General features: G+C 40.9%; 1 protein-coding gene across 1 annotated transcript in view; it reads left to right on the top strand.

Moving 5' to 3' along the window:
* Positions 1-26703, top strand: part of ece2a (endothelin converting enzyme 2a) — a 78330-nt gene extending 51627 nt beyond the window's left edge. The window contains exon 4 of the mRNA XM_042429403.1: positions 25482-26703. Within this exon, the coding sequence (XP_042285337.1) occupies positions 25482-25772 (291 nt within the window). The 3' untranslated portion in view covers positions 25773-26703. The remainder of the gene's footprint in view (positions 1-25481) is intronic.
* The last annotated feature ends 505 nt before the right edge of the window (positions 26704-27208 follow it).

The following is a 27208-nucleotide window of genomic DNA, read 5'->3' as shown; positions in this document are numbered from 1 at the left end:
CCTACTGTTCAGTATGTGCTGCCTTACATGCGTCATTGTCTGGCTGCGACCAGTTTAATCTGCAATATCAGCATGCAGGGTGTTATGCACTATCTTTGTCTCTAATTACACATTATGGAGAATGTATTCTGTCGTGCATTGTACATTAAAAGATCAAGGACTGAAACAAACATGCAGGCTTATGTTCATGAGAGTGCTATTAGTGCAGAGTGGATAGTAGAGGCAGCGTTGAGGGGAGGTCAGGGAAAACTCTTATCCAGTGGGAAGAAAAATGTCACTCTGACATAACAGGGTCGACCTGTCACAGACCTGGATTTTTTTTCTGTACATCATCAGAATCTGAGAGGCATCATTGTGCATGTATGAGAAAGCATATGTCTGTTTGTGTGTCTGTGCATCAGCATGTGTTCATGCATGTGTTTGCAGGGCCAAGCATTCGCGTGTGTTTGTGTGTACGAGGTGTTTCTGGATAGATAACCCAGCCAACTGACCCAGCCAACTGTGAAATCAGCCTCCCTGCACACAGCAGATCAATCAAGCCTGCAGTTGGGTCACTTTCTGTCCTCTACTGCACTCTGTATTTTCACTGTCCACTGAAAGCTGGTCCAGGTCGATGACTGAGCCTTGTGATCTTCTATCCACCGGCACTCTAGTACCACAGCGGACATATCGAAGACTCGTAAGAAACAGCTTTTCTCTGTTGGCAGAGGCTCACACAACATAAAGCTACTTCCATCTCAAGTGACCAAAATGACCTCCTCACTTTTGAGCTAATGGACAGAGTAGACAGCTAAGGTAACAGCTATTTGCTGCTTAACAGAGTGGATGAAGCAGGAAGAGGGCACTGATTTGGACTCTCGAGGCTTGACCCTCTCGCCAGAAATAGACCTGTTTCCTGCAGGTACAAATAGATCATGTAACTCATGACAAGACCGCGGAGAAAGCCCCTGCAGACTCTGATATCCAAGTTGTTACATGTCCCACTGGTTTCCAACAATTATAATTAAAGGGGATAGTTCGTATTTTTGAAGTGGGGTTATATGAGGTACTTATCCATAGTCAGTGTATTACCTGCAGTAGATTTGAGTCAGCATGCTCCCAGTTTGGAGAAATAGACAAGAATTTTGACACGGAAGCTAAGCAATGTACTGCTGTGGATGGGGCCAGCAGAAAAATGTAATGTACGTAAATGTAATGTAAAATCTACTGCAGATAATACACTGACTATGGATAAGTACCTCATACAACCTCACTTCAAAAATACGAACTATCCCTTTAAGTCACGACTGTTCCTGGTATCACATATTGTTATACCTTGTTATACAAGGATGTTGTTTTTCTCAACATAGTTGAATAATGTTTCCTTTAGGTTTTTGTTTGGTTGTGGAGGTGGAGTTAATTTTGATCCACATTTCATTCAAGGGCGCCAGGATCACTTTCAGTAGGTGTTGCAGAGGATTTTTGGGGATATTTAATCCACAAAATATGTACATTCAGGCTGTAATTGCAGTGTGTTTTATTTTATTCTAAAGTTTCTGGGTGGAGTGGCAGTTTTCCAGCTGTGGAGGGTTTCAAATGATATTATAGCATGACGTGTTTAGAGACAGAAAGGCTCCATTAGTCCAGGGGCCATACACAAAGAATCTTATCTTACCATTAAGACTCCTCCAAAATGGTGCTAAAAGTAGCTACGAGTTTCCTCTTAAGACCTTTTCTGACTGGATTATAGTCAGTGAGCAGGTCAGAAATATACTGGGGAGCCAAACCATGCTTTAGTGCTTTAAAGGCTTAAAGTAGAATTTTTAAGTTGTTTCTGTTTTGCACTGGGAGCCAATGAAGTCATTTAAGTACTGGAGTAATGTGTTGCTTTTTCTGGCTTCTGTATTCTGAAGGAGCTGAGAATCCAGCAAAGAGAGCCTTACAGTAATCTAATCTGGTTGAGATTAATGCATAAACCATCCTCACGGAGTCAACTTGAGATTTAAATCCTCAAATCTAGACAGATTTCAATATTTTAGGTATTTTATACACCATGTCACAGATTTCGTTCATGAAACAAAGTAAAATATTGACCTATCAAGTAGATTTTATCTGTTACACAGGGTCTGTTTTTGCTGGAAGAGCTTTTGTCTCTACAGCATGAAATTCACTTCTAAAGGTGTCTCTAGTTTGTGGTTGTAATGTTTTATGAGGCTGTGATTATCCTAGAGGTTACAATAGGTCATTTTATACAGTGAGGTCAAGTTTCAAAAATGGTCTCACTACAATGAAATGGCTATTATGGGGACTAAAATCATCACACATGAATACAGTTGAGCTCATTAAATCCACAAGAGTCTCAGCTTTCCATTCATGCAATTCCAAGACTGATTAGTGACCCCCATAAGCAGAAACATTCAAATACACCATTTTTAGAATAGGCGAAAATAACATTTATACTGCATGCAAAAAACTGTATGGTTTTTGCCCAAAACCGCATTGGATTAGCATAAAGTGGGCATCTCTGTAAAGGTCAGACTCGTGGATAACCATAGAACCCATTTTTATTCAAATATCTTGAGGTTAGAGGTCAAGGGACCCTTTTGAAAATGGCCATGCCAGTTTTTCACTTGCCAAAATTTAGCCTAACTTGGGGTATTATTTAGCCCCCTTCCTGACAAGCTAGCATGACATGACATGGTTGGTACCAATGGGTTCCTTAGGTCACCTAGGTTCATATTATACCAGTATCTTTACTGTAGCTTCAAAACTGAGGCCACTACAGCCTCTGAAAGACAGTAATATCACCCGCGGACACTGACGTCCTTAGGGAGTGGAAGAGGTTAATGACAGCAGCTGTGCAATTGGCTTTATTGACATTTAATATGAGTGATCACAGAGAAAGTTAGAAGCAACAAAAGGTTGTCATATTCAGTTACAGACAAAACGCATCTGTCACCACATCTAAACAAGCTGAAAACATGTACTTGTGCTTTACATGTACAAAAAAATGTTGGCAGGAAAACTCTAAATGACATTATAAATGTGGCTGCCGAAGAACAGACACTCTGCCTCTGAAATGTTTCCAGTGAACATTGAAGTCCCGACAGATCCGTCCTCTAGACTGCCTCTAACTTCTCTCAGACCTAAGAGCTACTTTTATCGCCAAAGTCCTAAAAACAAATCATAAAGTTAAGACTTGCATGCCCCTTAGTTTGAGGAGTTTGTCCTAACTCTGCCCCTTTGGAGCTACTTTTAGCATTAGGATGTTTTTGTGAATATGGCCCCTAAATTCGTGCAAGGTACTAGCTCATAGGATCATGAATTATGACCTTTAGTGTACTTTCTACCAATGAATCTACATCTCAACAGATTGCATCTGAATATATGCACAATCTAAAGCTGTGCAATCTGCTCCAGGGAACAGGGGAAAAAGCACTTGGTTTAGCACGCCTACTTTAATACCTTAAGAGAAGTGGTAATGGGAAGATGAGGCCAAATGACATCCATGATCATATTTTTTCACCTTTGCTGTATCTAGGCCAGACAGGAAAAGCTGCTGATGTAGTTTTGTGTCACCTAAATGTGTTGACGGAAACTCTGGCAGAGTGTGTCACTGATTTCTGCTCCTTTAGGCCCAATAATCTGACCTGAACCCTTTAACATCTAAACACTGCCTGCTTACCGATGATGGGATTGTTACTAAATTAAGGGCAGCACTTGGTTAACCTTACCACATGCCTGATAATTATTTTTTTTAAACTGTTCTTTTCGTTATTGGATTAAAATTACAAGACTACGTGAGTGTCAGTGTGTTCAACTTCTCTCCTCATCTATCTCAAACACGGCTCACAGCTCATCCCCAGGTGTCTCGCTGTATATCTTTTCATTTTCATCTCATTTATTGAGGATAAATCCATCATCTCTCCTTCTTTTGAAGCCTTCTATCACCTCCCATTCGCCTTTAATCTTATCCATCTCCCCCCTCTGTCTTCTCATTCTCCCATCCCCCTCACCATCGCTGCATGGCACATACCCTCCACTCCAGGCCAAAACATGCTGCCAGATGTGCAGGGATCCCGCTGCTGAACAGCTGGCCGCTACTGCTGGAGACACACACACACACACACACACGCAAACACACATGCACTTGCATGGACACACAATAAAACATCACAATAGACATAGATAAACGTGTTCAGGCACACACACATGACACAGATGTAACCCTGTGCCCTCCAGTGTCACAGCTCCAGATGTGTAGACAGTTGTTTGCTGTACGTCCTCGCGTTTCTTTTGCATTGAAAGGACTCTGATCTCAGGAGCTTGTCTTTGAGTCAGGCAGTGCAGCGTCGCATTAAACTGCTTCTTGACAACCTCCAGATAATTATACATTTATTTAACTGACACCTCCTAGCACGGTAGCTGCCAGCGGCTGTCAGCAGGCTTTTGGCAGACACTGTACTTCACACACACATATTGTATATTTGGAAAAAATGCCATTATGGTTTCTGTGTGCCAACAGAGAACAAATGCATAAATGAAGTCCAAGAAATATAGTAATGTCTGCTATCATCAATAGCCTTCATTTGAACAAAGAAAAGTGATGTATCTGTATATGTCATTCAAATTACTTTGGTATTAATTGTACGTTTCACTTTATTGTAGTTCAAGGCTTCATTAACTCTTCTGAATGTCTCCTTGTACAGATGGTTGGCTTACATTTTTACAACAAGAAATTACATCACTTTAATGATTGCTTGTCACTACTTTATGAAGAGAACTTTTGCCACTATGGACATTTATAAAAATATGAAATCACACTGTCATCAAATCACAAAGGTCAAGATAAATAGATCAGTTTGCTACAAACTGATCACAGATGTTTAGTGTTACTCAGGTTTTTGGATGCTGTTTCGGGGTTACTGTAGTTGTGGGTTTCATTGGACAGAAGCTGAGTTGTGTAATACTCCCAATCAGTTAATTAAATCGCCTCCTTCTGCACCGTCAGACTGAAGTCATCGCATGAAGTCATTGCAAACGTTTTATACAGTCTTCTACAAAAAAAAAAACAGTAATGCCTGAGGCAGTTTGTGACAATTCATAGAGCACATATGCCTCCTTTCCTTTTTCCTCTCCGGGTTTGACCAAGACCAACAGAGTGATAAGTCTTCTATGGTGAAACAGCCACGCTGATCACATCAATGTCTGGAGAATCTCACAGTTTGCAAACTTCAGTTGTTCTAAATCAGGACCTCCAGTATTTGGTGCAAATAATTCAGGACAAATAAGGCTACAACTGTTATTTCAATGTCAGATTTTTCAGGTTATATCTACGGGCTGTAAACGTTAGTTAGGCTGTTTCTGCTTTCTCAGGCAGCAAAAGGTGATTACAGATCGAAATTGAATCTGAGATGTAGTCATTCTTAACTTTAGTTCCTCACAAATATTGATCGATAAACCTACTGTAAAGAAATTTGAAAAGGAAACATTAGATAACAGTCCTCACAACATTGTTGGTGTAACATTAAATATGTATGTGTTGCTCCAAATTTAATGAATAGCAACTGTGTCATAATGAAATCGGAAGCATTAAGTGTTTTTTGGGGGGTTTGCATGCTTTTGCTTCATGTGTATAAAGTTAATTACTCGCTTCCTGTTTGCACATATTTCCTATCAGCTTTGTTTATCTTTCAAACACTTGTGTTTGTGTAGCAGCCATAATGTAGAAAGTCGGACTGAACTCTGTGGTGCAGTTTGTCGGAGCAATCAAGTGAATAAGCCCGAGTCTGTGTGAATATGTGTGCATCTGAATGTGTGTGTGTGTGTGTGTGCATACATCCATCTGTCCTATAGTGCTCCCTGCCAGTTGCTGCCCATATTGTCTGTCAGTGACTGTAGTACACAACATGCTCCAAGGCTCTCTCTGTGACAGCAGTTAAATAGACTAACCCAGCAGGCTGCAGTCCAACTTCAGCCAGGGAAAGATTAGAGAGCTGAGATGGAGATGAGGAGGGGGTGGGTGGTTGTGCGCGAGGAGACATTACAGGAAATCAAATATAGTCCAAAGGCTGGTCAGCCTGTAATTTCTGGGAAACAGCTTTTTGTGCGGACATCTGCAAATGAGTGTGTTATAGTCTTTGGATTTACCTGCCGGCAGCCGGGGCTGCTGCGTTATTTTCTCAGTAACAAACAAATTAAGTTGTTTGCCACTTTCTTCTCTTACTCATATTATTTGTGACTGTCTGCGTTTCTGTTTGAATGACCAGTGGCTGTTCTCTTGAAAAAGGTGATTTTATATAACCTCCCGCAGTGAACTGACACTTGATTCACACATCAAAACATGCAAGCACACACACACACACACACACATGCACAAAAACTCTTGTCCTTTTCTTACGAGGCCTCATTTTTATTCCCTCTGCTGACCTTAAACTGTCAGCACTGCATGCACAACACCACATCTACACTAATCATAATTCTCACCGACACCCTCAGTCCTTAAATATTCCCATGAACAAATACGTCGGGTTAAAATATCCTTTCTCTGAATAATAAAACTCAAATTGGTCCTCACAAAGATAGAAAGACTAGAAAACACACAGAGTGTTACTCAGTTTGGCTGTAGTGCCAGCCATCAGCCATTACATTTCTTATGTAATGTTTGCTGTACACGGCCATCAGATGAGTGAGATGAATGTCAATGAGGCCGATCCCTCCTTTTCTCCAGTGTTCATGATCATCTTCGTTATCACACACTCAAATGCCCAAAATCCCACACTTAATACAGCCCTAAACAGCCTGCACCACTCAGAGAATGTAGTTTAGAGTCACTTAAGTTTTGATGACAAGTGCATTGTACAGTATTAATGCTTGGATAGTACTTGAGGTGTATGCTTGAACCACTTTTGAGCCCCTCTTCATTAGATTCTTTCCATTTCTTCATATTTTCTCTCCCCCTGTTTTTTTTTTCACTTCCCTCCCTTCTATCCTCACCTCCCTCTGCCTCTCCGGCAACAAAATCTCCACCACCCTAACTCCTGAGTCTGTTCCAGGGCCTGTTTCCATAGCAACAAGTTACCATGGAAACTAGGTGACAGTGCAGTGCATCCCATCCTCCTAGTGCCGGCAAGAGGTGTTCGAGAAGGGAAAGTTGTTTTTTTTTTTGGTCTGTCTGTCTGTCTCTGTTTACCGAAATCGAGATGAAACAGTGGATTTTTTTTTTCTTTAAAACATTTTACATCCACAGAGAAACTCTATTCTTTTTGTATAATATGTTGATAAATTGCATTCATGCAATTTTTGAATAAGCTTTAGCAGAGTATCTCAGTCATCTTAAACAGTCTCCATCTATTAAGAGGCTTTGGATGAATAAATCTTCATGTTTAGGTTGTGTTTAAATCAAACACCTTGAACATACATCCTAAAGCTTGATTAAAACACTGTTATTGGCAACATAATTTAGGTTTGTTGCTTGACCTCCTATCTGAAACTCAAATATCTGACTTCATATACTGACCCACTTGGAGGATATGAATGTGTTTGTGTATAATCTGTGATATTTTCATTTTTTTCCCCCCTCTGTCTCTCTCTCCCATCCTATGAAATCTTCAATTCTACATCCCTTTGAGCCTTTGCATTGTGTACAGAGAGATATCCAAGGGCTCAAAATAACTGTACCACTTTCCAAATGATGCAATTATACAGAAACAGCAAAAAACGGACCCAGCTTTTATGTCGTTTCAAATTTAGAAATAGACGAGAAGAAAGAGATAACAGCAGAACGCTCAGAAGACAAAGCTACTCACGTGTAAAGAGAGGGAGGGAGAGGGCTGTTTTTGCTGTCGTACATGTTCAGAGCAGTTAAAACACCGAAGAGTGCCTCCACTTGCTGAAAGCCCCTTCAGGACCACTCGTATGTGGTCAGTTCGTTCTGACCTGTACAATATGGATATGAATATGTGGCACATTTTGGAACAGCTCAGCAGTTTGAGCGTCCCTGTCTGTCTGTTGTGGGTTTTATTTGTAGCCAGATTGTTGCTCCAGTACTTAATTATGAAAAACAACAGCCTGGGGGCACGTTGAATTTTCACAAAACAATCACAGCTTCTTGAATCCAAGTGCTCATCCAGCACCCGATGAGATGGAGAGAGTGAGGAAAGAATGACAGATAAGCAGAGTACAGACAAACAGAAGGTGTGACAGAGTGATGGAGCGACTGTGTTACGCCTGCTGCTGAGGTGGTATGAGTCGCCGCTACTACCAAAATCATGTTTTTACATCGCTGTATTTAGATGTACTATCTTGCAAAATTATGCACACCAATGTGCACAAATGAGTCACCTGAATATGCAGCTCAACACATGTTAGAACTGCACAAATATCCTGCATAAGACATAGTATAGCATGAAAAGTTTATCTTATTTTTCCCAATTAAAGCTGTACTTAATTTAAGAATCTGAGGGGAGCTAAGTGGGCGAGCTTCTGCCCACTCTAATGCTGTAGCCGACCTGGTTTGGGGTGCGTGATTAGACGCTGTTGTTGCAGTCTAAAAGCTGCATATTCTGCCTGCAGGATCGACTGCTGCCACAAAAATAGCTCACAAATAATAGCAACAGTTCACCAGTACTTAGCACGAGTCAGGACACTATTGAGTGTCTGTTGAATTGGATGTAACATTTTATGGTTGGACAAAGCAGCTCACAGCAGTGAGCATTTGATTGTTTACCAAGGTTATTTACTGGATGGGCCAGAAACACTCAAAAGAATTAGGTGGATTTTGTTTTTCGAGGCATTTTTAGACACTCAGCTTGTCGGCTGCTGATGATTTTTAGAGTTGTTTCAGGCTTTGATGTGCAGGGTTACACTCTCGAGCTTTGATGCCGGTGGCAAGATGCAAAGGGATTTGTTCAGTCCCCTTTGGGATTAGCTCAGGGAAAAGCACTCTTGATGTTGTTTGTCATTACTGTCCATAGAAATCAGGCTAACATGCAACTGTGAAGATATGCAGTCAGCTGTACTAAAACCATATATGACAACATGATGCTCACATTGTTCTCCTAAAGAATCTGACTGATGGTTTCGTTTTAGCCCATTTACTATAAATGATGTACGCTTTATATTAATGCTGTTTCTCAAACTGTAATATAACTCATTAATTGTTTTGTTTTTCAGACAGCCTACAATTTCCATTTATATTAGTCAAATATCAACCTCAAGTACAGAAAGAACAGAAGAGTTGTTTTTATACTCTTATGATGTTGGGTGTCTATATTAAACATGGTCAAAGTTCCAAAACTTGAAGTGAACATATGTTAAAATGCTCCCTGAAAGTCAAAAAGCCAGAGTTTCAGCTCACTCTGAATACTTTGTTTGAAAGGTCACCTCTGCTTCCTCCTCGTGATGACATCAGATTGTTCATGCATGCACACAAACGTCTGTATGTTCTGTAGTCTTTGTTGCTAAAGTTGTTCCAGGGGTTGCTCATGTTCTCAGTCTTGAATATGCACAAATGTATTTGAGAAGTTTCTTTTTCGAGTAAAGAACGAGAAAAAGAAGTGAAATCTTAATTGTATTGTTTGTTTGCATAGCCTCATGACCAGCCGAAAGTTGCCAAGCGGCAGCTTCCAGGAGCTGACCAATCAGAACACAGTGGGCTCATTGGGAGGGGGGCATTAAAGAGACAGGAGCTAAAATAGCCTGTTTCAGATGGAGGCTGACCTGAGAGGCTGCATAAAGGACCAGTATAAGACATATAAGGAGCTTTTTGAACTGTAAATTATGCAAAGATATTCCAGTAGAGCCCCAGAATATAAATATAGAAACGTGCATGATATGTCCCCTTTAACTAACATTTGCAAAACTGAAAACCAAAACATCTTTTGAAGGTGTCTGCAAACTGCTAATTTCAAGATAAACTGTCACACAAAAAATAAGGTGCACCACACACATTGTGTGGTGACACATCATTTGACACTTGTAGTACACACTGGATGACCAGACGGACAGAAGTAGTCAATGGACGGTATTAGAGATGGGAACTAATGCAATATAATCTTTGTGGGAGTTTTGACTCACGTCATACTCTGAGTTAAGTGTCCACACCTGTACAAAATCAGAATACAATAACTTGTTCTTAAAAACTTTGCACACCTAAGTTAAATCAACCAACATTTGGAATCGGCTAACTTTTTTCATCTCGCACCGTCAGTCCTGATGCTGCTGTACAACAGTCGAGGAATTCCTCTGACTGTTAAATGTGGATTAAAGCCTCATTGCTGGTGACTCAGTCTCACTCCAGTCACTTCAACATCAACTCCTACAGTTACTGCTACTCTACTCACTGTGGGAGTCCAGTCCAACAAGGTGGAAGTAAGAAAACACTTAAGAGCCACAACAGCCCAGCAGTCTGTCAGTCGATCAGTGTAGGAAATCCACCCCACTCTGCCATGCTCCACCAACTTCATCCACCTATCTAGCCTTCTTGGCATGATATGAATAATCATCCCAGACTTCTTTAATGACACCAGCACAGTGTGATTTGTACTGAAGCTGCCTGCAGTCCCCTGAACTGTTAGAACTTTGGGTTGTACTGTATGGTTTGACATTGCCAGGAGAGCTATCAGTATGAGGTGTCAGAACGGAGCCAACTCTCTTTTGGAGTCTCCCACCCTCCAGGAATTGTTGTTTGCCTCGGGGCAGACTCTGTTCGCTGACTCCCTCATTGGCCACATGCCAGGTACAGTACATCTCACTACAACAGCACTATTGACAGAGAGTATCTGTTAATTGGCTTTTGCATTGTGGTTGTTTTTTTTGGTGTTAGTCTCTCTTGCGTGTGAGCCAATGTTAAAATATTGTGTGTGTGTGTGTGGTGTAGTTGTGCTCTGAGTTAGTGTTATGACCTGCTATAGGGCACATTATATCTTAAAGTTCAACTTAAATCACATTTAATTATCTCTGTTTGCAGTCAAAAATAATAATGTAATAATGTATTGTTAATAGTTTTGTATTATTAGAATGAAGAAAAAAGGTCTTTGGGGAGATGTCATAAATGCTTCTTTTTGACTCAGCTGGCTGGAGGTGGGAGGGTGGGGGTGTTTCGGAGGCTTGTTTGATTGACATTAGCTGGCAGGCTACCGGTGTTACACTGCACAGAACAGAAACAAAGTAAACAAACTGTTGTAGCTACAAGTCATGGACAGACGATGTGTTGTTAACAGGGATTTTGAAGAGCAATGACCAAACCAGCATCTAACGGGACTGAAGTGACATTTGCAGGTAACATTCTCTTTAATGTGCTGCAGATGAGCAGCTAATTAGCCTAGCCTCCTGACTTATGTTAGTGGTAGACTTTTCCCCAGTGAATGTTTGTTTGGTGGCTCATTCAACAAGCTAAGGTGCAGGACAAGGTGTGTGTTCATGTTTGTAAGTTAGATAAGAACAAGAGTAATGTGGGTTGTTGTTCAGAGTCTGTGGCTCCTGTGTTTTGTAGCAGGATGCTGTCAGGCTTGGTGTGACCGTGTGCTCTGCCTATGATCAAACTCCACGTTATTGCTGTATGCAAGATTTGATTTGCTGTTTTGAAATAAGGACTCTAGCTTACGGGGGGTTGCGGAACAATTGAAATTAAAAATCGAAATTATGTAGAACTAGGGGGCACCATCACGGTAACAGATTTAATAGAGGTCTCAAGTAGAAACACCCATGTGGGTGCAATGCGAAGTAACTTTTAAGATGAAATTGGTGGCCTTTCTCTTCAGCTCCACTTATTCCTCCGTCACTTCAGTTTCACTCATTCAACCACCATTTTCTGCTTCTCTCTCTCTCTCTCTCTCTCTCTCTCTCTCTCTCTCTCTCTCTCTCTCTCTCTCTCTCTCTCTCTCTCTCTCTCTCTCTCTCTTTCTCTCTCTCTGTAGTCATCACAGCTTTAATGTGGATCCAGTAGCTCCTCTCCTCCCTCACACACAGTATAGTCACACTACACTGGGCTCGAACCCATCACTTGTTCCCCTGAGTCTGCAGCTATGACTGCTTGACTGTGAAGGCTCTAACACTCGCCTGGTCTTCTTACTGTATAATGAGACAGTAGCTGCGTAGTTAAAGAACAGTTTTATGATCTGGTATTTAATGAGTCTTGGTGTGGCTTTGTGTGAAGAGCTGCTAGCTCTAGAATAAGCAAATTTTTATAATTTTGTAAGTTGTAACAGTAAAAAAAAGCACTGCTGTCTTCACTGCATTGAGGGATTATTGCAGTTTCAGGGACAATATTAAGATTGAAAGACAACCTGAGACTTATTCCAGATTGTTGTACAGTTTGGGATGTTAGGACATATTCTCTGATATCTCTAAATTTAAACAGTTGAATGCACTTTTTTTTCCTTAAATGACCAGTGACTTGCGTGTTTTAGGTTATTCACTATAAATCATGAATATTTTACATAACTGCTGACCACCTTGCAAACTATATTATAGTGTTTTAGACTTTACAGGCAATCACTGCTTTCCATTTATTTTAGTGCAGCATCAAAATCAATTGTCAAACTCCTGAACTGGAGTTCACAAATGTGATAATATTATTAAATGTCTGCATTAATTTTGTCAAAGTTACATTATTATTTGGAGGTAACTCATCGGAGACTTTTAAAACCAGTCTGCCATTTCAACTGCATTATCATGCAACAGCAAAGGTTGATTATTTTTGTTTTAATGCTAAATTACCTAAATTATACTTATTGATCAAAATTTATCAAGTTCTCATTGCTGTAAATGCCAACTTCTGAAAAATAGTCACAGATAAATCACAAATAGTACCTGTAAATATGACCAACTCCTGTCATGTAGTTTGTGTTACACAGCAAGTCATCAAGCACCGAAACATTGATATTTCTTAAAGTTTAGTTTACAGAACACTGCACGGGTCACTGCCTTTATCATTCTGTTATGAACAGAGCCTGTGGTACAGTAAGTCCCGAATGACTCCATGCTGTTCAAAGAAAAGCTTGACACTAATTGGCTCCTTCTGTCTTCTAGCACACACAGGTCCTGGCCACAGAAATATGCACTGTTAAAAATATTTGGGGCTTTGCTTAAAACATTTAGGGATTAAGTTCCCAAAAAGGACTCAAATGGCTCAGATTACTCAGATGGCTGATGTTACATTACTTCTGAATGGAGGACTGTCCACAGGCTCTTTACTCTAACAGGACTGATGAGGCAGCAACAAATTTAAGTGCAGTCATTGTGAGAACATTCAGATAGTGACAAAAGTTAGCATCACTTTTTTGCTTTAGGAAAAATTAACTTAGGCTGCAGATATATTTTATGTATATCAACAGCTCAAAGACATGAGCAGACTCCCAAACTTCAAGAATAAATTAAATTAAGTTGTTTCGGGGTTTTTTTTTTCTATATATCTTTTTTTCAGGTTGTTATGGAAACTGGCCTGCCTACATCCACAGCATTCCTGTGCTGTGCACTAGTGTTTTCTACTTCTCCTTTTTTCTAAAATCCCTCACTGTAAATGTGTGTTACTGTTATCCAGAACAACTCGTATACAGCAAACAAACTGACACTAAAGAACCGTCTGTCTACACTCTTTTCTCATCTTGAGGATTCATGTTGTGGTCTGTGAGGTTTGAAAAGAAATCAGTACAGTGCGTGAACCAGTGAAGGACAGAGTAAATGCACCAGTGTCCTCTAGAAAAACATGATAAATTGACCCATTACTGTTATTTCTCTGACAAGCACCATGTTAAATGAATTGGTTTTCCTCAGTGGGCTCATTGGATCTGAGTCAACCTTTGCTCCTCCGCTCTCTCCCCTCTTCAGAGGGAAACTGAGAAAGGTAAAGACAGTTGAGACAAATGAGTAAATGGGTCTCTCTATAATACCAAGCTGGATCAAAAGCTCCTAGATGATTTTTTTGATTAGTTGAGTCAGAGAGGGAAAGCAAAGAAGACGCACTTGTGCTTTTGTGTAAGATGAGTCACTGGGAGGTCTCTAGTGGGTTGAGACCTGTGGGGGAACAGCCTTTAAGGGCCTGGAACATTGGTCGATACGTTTTCTATCACCAAGTGACACTGAAGTGGCTGGGAAAGATGGAAAACCGAATCTTGTTTTATAAAGTTGTCAAACAGATGAACAAGAATGTTCAATTTGAAAAGATGTTTACAGATCAAAAATGAATTATTTTCCCATGTTCAAATGATAATTTGAATGTGAAAACATGAATAGTTTTAATTTTATTGAAGAAGTGCCAGCTTTAAAGGAAACACTGGGTGCCATTATAATCAATACTACAATGAGGGTTGGACATTTCTTGTAATGTTTACTGATGTTGAAAACAAAGTTCTGTAGGCAAAAAAGCTAAAGAGAGACTAATATAGGTCATCAAGCACCATCAGAGTAACCGTTAATTGTTTGTTCAGAGCTTCCTCAGAAATATTGAAGTGATACAGGTGCCGATATTGTGTAATATCACATTTTATATCTTTCCTGTGCTACTGGCCTACTGAATGAGCTGGACTGTGTTAGTGTGCTGCTGGAACCTCCACCGGGCTAGTCCTGTCCCCCCTTCCCCGTCCCGCGGGAGACCCTTTCAGCAGCCAGGCACACTGGCCCATTTTACTTCTCTGCTTCTCTTGCTGTGTCTCCCTGCTTCTCCAGCTGCTGCCAAACTCTTTATCTCTGGCTCGCCAATAAAAAGGACAGAAAGGCACTTCAAATTATAAGACCTAATTGAGGTAGTTGTTTCTGTTTTGGCTCTTGATATCTCTCTCTGTCGATTGATGTGCTAAAATACTTTAATTTATGTCCAGAGAAGAAGGAGAAGATGTGTGACAGTTTATGGCTATAGCAGCCTAATGCATTAGCAGCTGTTTAGATAGTAAGCTGTAAGTGTTGCTAAAAAGAGAATGGCTACAATAAACTAATTACCCAGCCGCTGCTGATGCAAGTCTACCCACAAGAACTTAATGGATAATTACATATAAGTGCAAGTGAGGGCTTGATAAGTGTAAAAGTGTCCCGGGCTTTAAAAGGTAGCGTCAGATTTAGAGACTGAGAAAACAGAGGCTCAGAGTGAAAGAAAGGGAGTGAGCCAGAAAGAGGGAAACACCCTCCCTCCTTCTACGCTGCCTGCTTCTAAGCCAAACGTGTCACTGTATCAGCCGCTCACGTTTTGCTCTAGTTTCTCTGCGGTTCATATTCCTCTGAGTTTTAACGATTTGTTGAACCGCTCTGAAAAGCAGATGAGTTTATTAATTACACATTCGCTGACTCCGTGCCTTCCCAACCAAGTTTTTCACAAAGTCTGCATCATTTTTTCATCATACTGCATCAAGAATAGCAAAAATTGCTTGATTCATTTTGCTTTTTTTTTTTTTTTTTTTGCATACATATTAAGAGAAGTCTTTACAGAGTTAAACACAAGTAAATGCTCACACACACACACACATACACACACATACACGCACATGCACGCTGGGGAGTATAGTCATGAAAGGCAGTGCAGGGATGCTGGGAGCGTGACAGTGGGCGGGTGTGGGTGTGTGAAGTGTGTCTGTGTCTTTCTCCGCTGGTATGAAAAGTAGTTCAGTAGTTAAAGCAAACCTCTGCCTGGTCCCCAATGGAAAGGGAAAGGCAGAGAGGGTGAGGAGGCAGTGAGAGGGAGTGGGAGAGATAAAGAAGAAAGGAGAGATAAAAGCCAGAGACGGTTATTTTTGATGAAAAGGGGAAGAAAGGGAGGTTTTAATTTTAGCTTGGCGTGCCAGATTGCCACGAGGGGAGAATGTGGTGGCTGAATGCAAAGATGCTGATCGGTTTGACAGAGGTCCACGCACTCGCACGGGCACACAACACACACACAACACACACACACACACACACACACACACACACACACTGATATTACTTCTAACAGCATGGGTACAATTTTGAAAATTTGCCTTAAGACAAGAGTTTCCCTCATTTTAAGGGAAATGACCAAGCCAAAGCTTTCAGTTTTCTTCGAGCTGCGCTTTGTAAACACATCCGCAGTGACCCAGTTTGGAACTGCATTTATTGTTGAAAAATAGTCATTCCTTTTCTTCACTCAACTTTTATGTTCACCTAAAGTCAGCCCACTAATTAGGCTGCTGAGAAAGACTTTTCTGACACTTCTCGGCAGAGTGAAAGAGCCGCAAATCCCGGTGAAATGTTGTATTTCCACTGTAAATATTCAGTGTAGTTTTGTGTTGTTTGAGCCATTTTGCACATCAGCATTATTCAGACTTTCTGGTGTTCTCCTCACCTAATGAAGGCACAAGTTTCGCTGTTCCGCTGCCTGGTGTTTTTGTTTTGAGAGGTGTCCCGTTCTGACCTACATACGTTACCGTGACCAGTGCTAAACTTTAGTCTCCATGGCAACGTGCAGTGCGAGAGGGAGGGATGCGCCTACTTGAAAGGCTGGATGTTGTTGTCTTCCTACGGCAGCCCAAGCCTTCACAGCACACATTGCAGACAAGCTCACACAGCTTGCACTCACATTTACATCAGAATAAATATACAGGAAGATGATTAGAAATCTCCATTTTGAATCAGTGTCAGCTTTTTAGCAATGCAGAGATAATCACAATTTATATGTACACACACACACACACACATACAAGCAATATTTTTGTCTCAGCAAAGCAAGGGTGCATAGATGTTGAGGGAGCAGAGAGAAAAAGGAGGGAAGGTCTCTGATGTATAATTTATCCATGCAGTGGGTGGGCGGAGGAGATGGGGTGTGAGCTGGGTGAGGAGAGGGGAGGACAGGAGGGTAGCGGAGAGGAAATTTGGGGGAGGAAAGGTGGGTGGGCAGAATGGAGGAGGCAGGGGTTGGGAGGGTGGAGGGGCAATCCAACACTGTGCTCCTCTCACGTTTCCCCTGTTATCCATCACTGTGCCAAGTACTGCAAGTCTTCCAAAGGGAATGTGGGTCTGTATAAATTAACGTGTGATCAAAATGATGCATGTTTATGGTGTTGTTTTGTTCTTGTGCATAATGGTGCACATAGACTTATCAAAACCTGCTATTATATGAAATCAATTTTGGAAAGAATTTCAGTTTTTAGTGTCACTTTTTCACATTTCCCTTGATCCTGAGGAAGACGCTTTGCTTGTGCAGCAACAGCCCAGTCGCTCAGGCAGATTCATACTTGTGCATGCACAAAATCAAGCGTCTTCGGGGCAGATGGTGCCTTGTAGCATTTGCACATTTGGCTCTTCGAAGGAAGAAGCTTGGAGAAAGAAGAGGAGAAAGAGAAGAGATAAAACAGGGATGGAGGGATGAAGCAAACAAAGCAGGCTGTTGCGCCCCTGGAGGGAAGAGCAGAAGAGCAGATCTGCTTTGTAAGGAGACCGACGTTGAGACCTCATTCTCTCACCCCCCTCCCCTCCTATCTTTAGTCTCTCTCTCCTCCGTCCTTCCCGCCACGTTCCCCTTACCCACTCTCTTGTTTCCTCGAGACGTTTACACGTTTTTGCCATCCACATGCCTGGCTGCAGGCTATGGGTGAGGTAAAATGAAAAGGAAGAGAGGCAGTGGATTTCAAAATGCACGTTCCTTCAGGGAAGGTGGGGGTCTGCGGAGCTACATGAGACCAGTAAACAACCACAGAGAGGATGGGAGGGAAATTATAAAGTATGATATGAAAATATGACCTAAATAAAAAGTGCACCTCCTCCCTGCTTTTCACTCTGTCCCAGTTCAAGTATGTGTGTGTCCGTGCACGACTGAGAGCTGTATGGACATACCTACCTTCCCATGCGTGTCCGTTTATGTGCACAAGTGTGCGTGCATGTATGTTTTGTCTGTATGTGTGAGTGTGTGCACAGTATCTCTAAAGGAGACAGTAGCTTTTTGTCCGTACAGGTCTGCTGTCCAGAGATAGTACTCTGTTGTTGTCTCTACCCACTGATCAGCTCTGCCTAACCCACAGAGGGAAAAGTGCATGCAAACACACACACACACACACACACACACACACTCACTCAGAGGATCCACCTCTGCTTGCCCCATACCACAGCCTCCTTCATCTGTTCAGAACAGACAAACAAAGACATTGAAAACTTTTTAGTAGCTGTCCTTTTCACAAAGTTTTGGATAGAGGACATTTAATGCCAGGATCAGACTACACAATATTTTGTCTCTTTCTTTGTTTAAGATGGTTAGATTAGGTCATCCTCGTGAATTTGTCGTCATGTGACTTGGCTGACAGACATGGCAGACCAAATCCTGGACTCCAAGGAGTGTATCATGGGTAACATTGTTCCTCCTGACTTGACATTGTGAAGTGTACCAGATGCTTTGTCTTTCACAGTGACACTACACGGGATAAAACGAACTGTTGTCGCACCAACGCTGATTTTCACATTCATTGAGTTAGGCCGTTATTGGGTTTATATTGTGGTGTCTGATCACAGCAAGTTTTTATTTGATGCGTTGGGCGCTTCAGGATTTTATCATTACAAAAGGTTTCTTTTGGTTTCTTCAAATTGAATGTAATTTGTTTTCTGCCATAGCCTTTGTGGCTTTTGTAACTAAATTGCAGCTTTGCAGCATCCATTTTTGGATCATCCTGGCGCGGCTCAACTCAACATCTCCACAGTTGCTCCCTGGCATCTCTCAAGTGTGTTTTATCAGTGGCTAATAATAAGTCAGACCAATACCCCCCCCCCCATGACATTATTGCTGTTCCTCTTATCTAAACAATTCAATCTACCAAATTAAAGACTTATCATAAAATAACCATAAGGAAATATTATGTAATAGTGGATGAAGTTTGCTTATAACAAACACAGAGAAACAAGATAAAGCAGAGAGTCAAACGGTTTCACAGTTTCTCCTGCTTAGATAATTCCTCATGTATAGTTTTTTATTTTGAACATTTCAACCCTAAACTGTCTAAGATGTGGACAGCCATCACAAATCATCTGACATATTGGTTTTGTTGCAAGAGAATTGATAAGGATGACAGTGAGTGTGTTCACTGCCTCAGGAGCTGCAGACATACCTTTTCAATCTCAGATGAACCCCGATTATGTAACCTTAAGGTCCTGCAGAGTGAAATCACAGTGGCAGATGTGGCCACACGCCATCCTGTCCTCATCTGACCACCACAGAGAATCAGTTATCTCATGTACAGTATCTTTAGGCAAACCAGAGCTCAGAGAAGAAGGAATGAATGGAGATAACAAAGGATGAGCTGTTATATTGTGGCTCAGTGAGGACAGGAAGACAAAGCAGTGAATGGGAGAAATTGAGGATACACACCTGGAGGAAGAGAGGCTACAGAGTAGATGAAATGTCATTCTCCTTGGATCGACAGCTTATCTTCTCACAGACTAATGCGGAAAGGTCAGGCAGGGACCTGAATTGACATATACAAAGTTAATATTTCAAAGGTTTAGACAAGTTCATCTGTTTCTCCCAATACAGAGATTGTTTGGGCCATGTCTACCAAACAAAGTCTTATCTGCGTGATCACAAAAGGGCTAGACAATGTTCTGATAATTCGCAGAAAAGCCACATGGAGAAAGGTAAAATTAAAACTTTAGATAAGTGGTTCCCAACAGAGTTTAAGTAACCGGAGCAAGCCTGGAATGAACTTCTATGGTAGTGCAATTAATGTTTTGTTTTTTTTAATGTTGTTTTTTATTTTTTTATTTTATGTAATAAAATTGAAGGGTAGCAAAGTAGTTATCATCATTTCCTCACAGCAAGAAGGTCCTGAGTTTGAATCCACTGGTAGGTGGAATAGATGGATGGACATAAACTGAATAGGTGTGAAGTTGTTCTATGTGTGGAGGATGACCTGATGTCTGAGGGAGATTTGGGAACCACTGCTTTAGATGTTTTTTTAGCTGCACCTAAAGCCAAAAATGCATATGCAGCTTGTCATAATGTGGCATCATCACTTCGATTTGTTGAGTGAAATTAAACATTTTCAGTGTGGTCAGTGTAGCATTTCTGTTGAGCACAATAAATTGGAAGCTGTATGAGAAGGGAGAACACTGGTCATCCATACTAGGACCTAGGTTCAAGCCCCTGTGTCAGCAGTTCATTCACCCTGTGGAGGTGTCTTTGAACACTGACAGGCACTGAATGCTTATCTCCAGGGACACTAATGTGTATCTGACATAGCCATGCTGCTGTATCTCCCTGTGGAGAGAAATCAGGGAAGAAAGATTTAGCAATAGCATAATTCTGGCTGAATATCAGTATTATGATTGGCGTTACAATGTTGGAAAACATCTTAAAATGTCTGTGGGATTACCTGGGATTTCTCATGGGGAATTTAACTCAGATCTCATATTACCTCTTTGTTGTACTACACTCAAGACAGGTCACTTAGACACAAGCTTCTACCACCACACTGAATAATTCAGGAGGGACCATGATGCTGTGTGTGTGTGTGTGTGTGTGTGTGTGTGTGTGTGTGTGTGTGTGTGTGTGTGTGTGTGTGTGTGTGTGAGAAAACCATGTTGTGCATGTGGAGTGTGCATGTTGGGGAATCGTTTCAGTAGAGAGTCAGTGTGTGAAGATGGGCGCTAACAGAGTGGTTTCCTCTCTTCTCTTGGAGAAGCCCTGTGGCCCACTTAGGATCAGCTTACAGATTGTCTGACTGCGAGTGGATGGGCTGAAAACTGACTCGGTGTTTTAGGGATGCTGCTTCCTTACTCCAGTGTTTGGATGTAACACCCAGTGAGTGAGCCCTCAGCCACCTGTTGCTTCAGAAGATAACCACATGAAATACTGTGTGTGTCTTATGTCTAGATGTACTGCAGCATATCTGTATGTCCTGATGAATGACCTCTGTATTTTTTAACTAATACACTCGTTCATCTGTAGAATTGTGAGCACCACATCACATCTGAACAGACCTGCCACTGTTGAGCCTTTATCTTAATAATACCACTACTCTGACGCGTGGGTGGATGATTTACAGTACATAACTGCCGGAGTTGTTGTGGTTGTGCACGTGTTGTTATACATACAGAATGTGTATAAATATGAATCACCATACTCAATGCATCATCTTCCTCTTCTAAGGATTTCCTGTATATACACTCATACCCATGCTGAGTGTAAGAATCTGGGTCAGTAATGTATCCTGCAAAGACGTATAGTGGGAGGGAGTAATACGATGTGTGATTATGTGTAAAATGGTCCAAAACATCACTGAATTTATTTATCGTTCAAGCTGTCCTCTAGCTGCCAACAAAGCTATCAAGCAAGTCACGGTTATAGCTGACTTGTTTACTATACAGTAGTTCAGTGTCGTCTTGGGTTGCAGTGACGTCAGTCCTCCATTCACCTGTGACATAAGGCTCTGGAGTTACACGGCAGAGGCACAGGGTGTGCACCCATACGTCTCAGTGCCATGAATAATGTCTGAAGGGGTGAAGTCAGGATGTTGACTCATTCATTAAAGTCTCTGGAGGGCTCCACCTGAACTTCAACTTTCAGTTCCAGTAATCTGACTGGTGAGGAAACTGATGGTTCTGTTGGGGGTTTTTTCAGGTAAAAGGCAATATGTTCCCCTTTATCATAGTTGCTGTGTTAGTTTCAAACCTGCATTAGCCAATATTTTTGATATTAACATAACACTCAGCACAGAAATCATAGAGAATGAACATCTGTCTCTGTGTAGCCTCTTTTAGCTCATTGTTTTGATTTTACAGTCCACATATTTACTGGGGAGTGGTTCAGTGGTTCAACCTCAACTGTTTCAAGCACAGAATCTCTGATAAACCCCCTGTTCACTATCTGCACAGCGCTAAATGGCTGGCAGACAAAATTAGCAAGTGGCTGCTGGACAATGTAAAAAAACACCTTAAGACAAACATTTTTCCCAAGAAATGGTTTAGACCAAACCAGAAGTAAAGGGAGAGTGAACACTGGGTGTACACCATTCATCAGGTGGCCAGAAACATGATTCCAAATTAGTAATAATGTTGCTCCATGTCTGCTTGATGTGAAAGTAGACAAAATGTTTGCCACGACAACTGTACAAGCCGGTGATATGTGGTGACTGTAGATGTCAATTTGTTTTGGTGGTTTTCTGCTCCATAGTGAACAAAAATTGATTATTACAGCTTTAAGGAATGCTGTCATATTTTGAGAAAGATTACGCTTCTTTGCAGTCTTACCCAGTGACTGATAAGAAGAATATCAAATTAATCAACTAGAGAGAGCGGTCTTCTACTTGTTTAGGCTACTTCAGCACAAACACTCGAGGTAAGGCAACAGTTAGCGTAGCTCTGTCAAAAGCAAATCAATATGCCTTTCAGCAACAGCAACACACTGTTTTATACAGTATAAATGTTGTATCTTGTGTAATTAACAGTGTGGTCTAACAGCACACTGACTGAAAGTCCCATGTAGCACAGGGCAGTTGCCTGCAAACATATTGTGGACTGAATTTCTATACTGGACACAATATCTTCAATATTTTTGGAAATATGCTGTCTCAGATGTAGAGTGTTCCTTTTAAAATAACTGATCTGCAAATGTACTTCTGCACTCATTATTACAAATGCATAAGCAACATGTTGCCCTGAAGAGGTACAGTATTGGCCATTACATTTCTCCCCGATGATTGTGTGTTTTCACACAGCATCCAAGTCCAGAGATTCTGGTTGAGGAACATTTAAGAAGGCAAGGTTTTGAAAAAATATGTAATCCAATGCCTCTACTTTGACCTCTCTGCCATTTTTTATCATATCCTTCCTAAACTACATCCCCCTACCCTCCTTGCTTTATTATCTGTGCATTATGTTGCTAATTTTACCCCATATGGAAGGACCCATCCACCCTTCCTCTCGCTTTTTCTCCGTGTCACAGCTGAGAGTGAATAATTCATGTTCGGGCTGCTTGCTGGTGGAGATGAATCATGTTAGAAGAGCAGGATACACGTGCTCATCTCAGAGCGACTCTTCTCTCCGAGGACCCCAGTACAGTATAGGGGGGAGCCACAGTGCTCTGCCACAGCTTACTGTAGCGACCACAACTACTCTGTCCTGGCTGCATGACAGTACCATCCCAGCTTTCATGACAGTCACACGTGAGCCTGCGCCAGCTCCTATATGCTTTCAAATCCCAGGCATGGAGCCATCCACAGAGACCATGCAAAAACCTCTCACTATACATCCATGTACTGTGTGTATATACAGTATATGACGTAGGACTTCATGAATTAGCTGAGCAAAATGGTATTATAAATGTTATGAAGATTTTGTCACTTCTGTATGTCTCTGCAACAGTTATTTGTTTGTATGTTGATGTTTATAGTTGGTTAACTGATGCCGTAAAACATTTGATGTCCATGTAGTGTTGATTTGTCATTTTAATTAAACTTACAGTTCTCCTACAAGCTTTTTCCAGAGCTAACATACTAATGATCCTTATCAGTGGATGGCTTAATATTTTAAATGTTTTATATTTTCCATAATTGAACATGAAGCATGTCCTATGAAGCAAAGACCAACAAGTCCAAGTATTAAACTTTGTTTTTCAGGTCCTAAGTAAGTCATCACAGAATTAGGGACAGTTACAATGTTGGGCTACCTTATTGCTAGCCACTAATGACAGATAGCTAAACAGGCCAACTGTGGTTCATGTATGTTTGAAAAGTAGTCAACACTAGCTTGTAGCTTATGTTAGCTAAAGCCACAGCTGGCAGAGAACATCATTAGCCTGAACTTACTGTTCCTTGTGAAGCCTCAAATGTCAAAAGAAGTTGGTGAAGAAGTTTTTGCACACCAAGCACGCCATGCTTGAGTTAGTTAGTTGGTGACAAAAGGATTCTGTCGATCAATCAATCAATTAGTTGTTTGGTCTATATAATGTCAGAAAATGGTGAAAAATGTCAATCATTGTTTCCTAAAGCCCAAGGTGACATCTTCAAATGTCTTGTTGTGTCCTCAACCCAAAAATAATTAATTTACTGTCGCAGAGGACTAAAGAAACCAGAAAATATTCACATCTAAGAAGCTGGAATCAGAGAATTTGGACTTTTTTTTTCTTAAAAAATGACTTAAAATGATTAATCAGTTATCAAAATAGTTTGTCATTAATTGAATAGTTGGCAACTAATTGATTAATCAACTAATCGTTGCAGCTCTATGAGATTATTTTTTAATCATTTGGTGTCAATACACTAAAATCCAAGTAAAGTCACATCTCAGGTGTTTTGAATTCGGTCAAGTTTCAAGTATTTTTTGATTTTGTCAAGTCTAGAGATATCAGATTCATGATTTGAGTCTGACACAAATCCATGTCATTTGACTCAAGTCCACACCTCTGAAAATGAGCTATTAGCAGGTTTATATCAACTTGTTCCATTAGATCTACTGTATGCCTGTAATCACACTCTAGCAATGTATTGTGACAATGTGTTGACTCCAGTGACATGCTTGTTGTATCAAAGGGTCAAAAAGTTTTTTGTTCACTGCTCAGTTCTGCAGATTCTGTCTCTTCACTCCCACACACACTTCTGTCTCTGGAGAACCTCCCAGCATGTCTAGCTAAATGTGTCTGTGCATGCCTGTGTTTGTTTCACTTCTCCTCTCTGGTGTGTCCGTGTGTCTACTCCTGTTTGCTTGAGCCCTGCACACATGTATCTCACATGAAGCATCAACACACTAGAATGTTGATGGACCCCCAGAACAACAATTATTCATATGGAGGGAGCCTCATCGTTTTCGTGCTGTCACACCATGTTATCAGACTGCATGGCTGAACAGACAGCACTGCGGACTGAAAAGCTTGGTGGCTTAAGGTCTGCTCCATCTGACAGCGATGCAATGCATATGTGCCTGTTTGTAGAGATGCAGATTTGAGGGATTTAGGTTTTTGACAGATGTATACAAATGACCAGCTATGACGTAGATGGAATTTAATCCAAAGGTATTTCATGAAAAAGCACGGTTTTTTGTAACTCGACTTGGATTTAGTATAGAAGATTGCTTCTCCCACAAAACAGCCATTCCGAAGGGAAAACTATGATTTATCACAACTTTTTCTTTGGCTATGATAGTCACCTAAGAAACTGCTGATTTCTCATAACAGATGGGGCAAAGAAGAGTGGTCAGCCTGTTATACAGGTTTTAAATAAACCCCTAGATTAGTCTTAGTCTGCTCTTCCAAATCTTAATAATAATCATCTGACTGCTGGTGCTTGTTGCCCTGTTGAGCCTGTTCTTAGCATTGTTACCACATCTCAACAATTAACTCCATAAGAACAATGTTATTATACAGGAAATTTGCATTTTGTGAATTTTGTTGTATTCCCAAAATATAGCTAAATGTAACTGATGATGGATGGGAATCTAATGATGCTTACAGTCTCATTTTTCAACGATTTTGGCTTCTCAGGTTTCCGGTAATGATGGTGTTTGCAGGAATTGTAATGGTATGGGTCCTGGGTAATGTTTTCTAATACTCTTCTTCTTCTCTTTATTTGTTCTTCTCGCAGATTAGCCGCTGCTTGAAACCTGGAGGATTGTTTGTCTCCGTTACCTTCGCCCAGCCCTTCTTCAGGAAACGACTCTACGCTCGCACCGAGTACAACTGGTCTATCAAACAGTACAGTTATGGTGAAGGCTTTGAATATTTTGTGTATGTATTGACCAAAGGAGAGGAGCTGAGCCCAGAAGATGCAGCCCTGGAAAAGAAGCTACTGGAGGACAGTAGATCCCCACCTCCAAGAATCACCACAACACAGAAGGATGATAAGGAAGACTTCCTGTCTAATATTGACTTGTAGGCTGAGGCATTGATGGCAAAACTATGTTTTACCCAGCATTTTATACATATAGTATGATTAAGAAAAACAAAGAAGACTTTACCAGAACTGCAGTTATTTTGTAATGTGTTTTTAATTTTGTACTGGTTCATGTGATCATATGGACATCAGTGTTGAATAATTGTTGTGGAATTATTTTACACTGGATTTAGGTGTGGAGGTAACATCGAATAGGGGTGGGAAATATGGATAACATTTTGTATTACAGTAGAATTATTTTTACAACAGCACCATATACTGTATCTTGACAGAGCAGTCCAACCAAAGAGGGATTTTTTTCCATATAGGATTGTCTCATTTGAGGGGCCCGACCCCTCAGTTGGTAGCCACTAGGTTGGTGTATCCTAATATTTTATCAAGTGCAAGAAGGCAACACAATTTAAGGAAAAGCTGCCAGCACACCAAATTTGGTGTAAAATGTAATGTGTTAAATACAGCTACAAGGTTTTAACAACACATTTTTATAATGTCTGACCCTTGATGTCAAAGGGATGTCAAAATGTTACAGCTGTACTAAAAACCTTTTAAGAAATTTGATTCAGAAACAATTCGTTGATGTGATAACTGGATGGGAATGTCTGTTTTATCCAATATTGCCATAAAGGAGTTCTGCTCATTAATTTGCAGTGTTGCATCCAGTGGCCTAATACAACCACAGATATTTACAATCCATGTTGTCATATCTTCCACCATGGACATTGTTATGAAACGTTTTATATAGATTGTTTTAAATGTTTATCGTTTTATAGATTATACAGTCTCAATGTTTTCTGATGGCCAATTTGATGATTTGTAGTTGGGTCATGACGTTCTTTCTGTGCTGCTGTCAGCTTCTGTTCTTGTTAAGTTCATGATAGAAACTTTTATCAGTCATAAACCAATTATACATTAACTGTTCTGTCTCCACATCCTCAGTGTTATGCAATTTGCAAAACAAACCAGCATGTCTAGACAGTGTACATAACAGCAACGCTGGCCTGCATGTATAGTCAGTGTTAAAGTCTAATAATATGTCAATCAGAGTCTCCCCTTCTGTTGGGGTTGTCTGTATCTGTCCCATGTCTGCTTTAGATTCCAGACAAAAGCTGCTAATGGAGGTATGCTGTGTTTGACAGACCTGCCAAGCACACTGACGCTGCGTGTGTCCACATACACATGTACATACACAGGAGTAACAGCTAACCCTGCGTGTTATTTGTTGAGGAAACGAGATGAGTCTTGGGTGCTGTGCTCTCTGCTGCTTAAATATAGACCAGAAAGGGAGAGAGATTCAGGCGTGCAGACAGGCAGGAAGGCTGGTGACTGGAGGGGGGACCACATTAATAAAGTAGAAATCATTTATTTTTAATTCTCCACTGAGATCTAATTACCGCCTATTTTTAAGACTTGGAAAAAAA

The sequence above is a fragment of the Thunnus maccoyii genome, chromosome 12 (assembly GCF_910596095.1).
Source record: "Thunnus maccoyii chromosome 12, fThuMac1.1, whole genome shotgun sequence".
In the NCBI taxonomy this organism is placed as follows: domain Eukaryota; kingdom Metazoa; phylum Chordata; class Actinopteri; order Scombriformes; family Scombridae; genus Thunnus; species Thunnus maccoyii.
The sequence above is the reverse complement of the archived record's forward strand: the minus strand, read 5'-3'. Positions and strand labels throughout refer to the sequence as shown.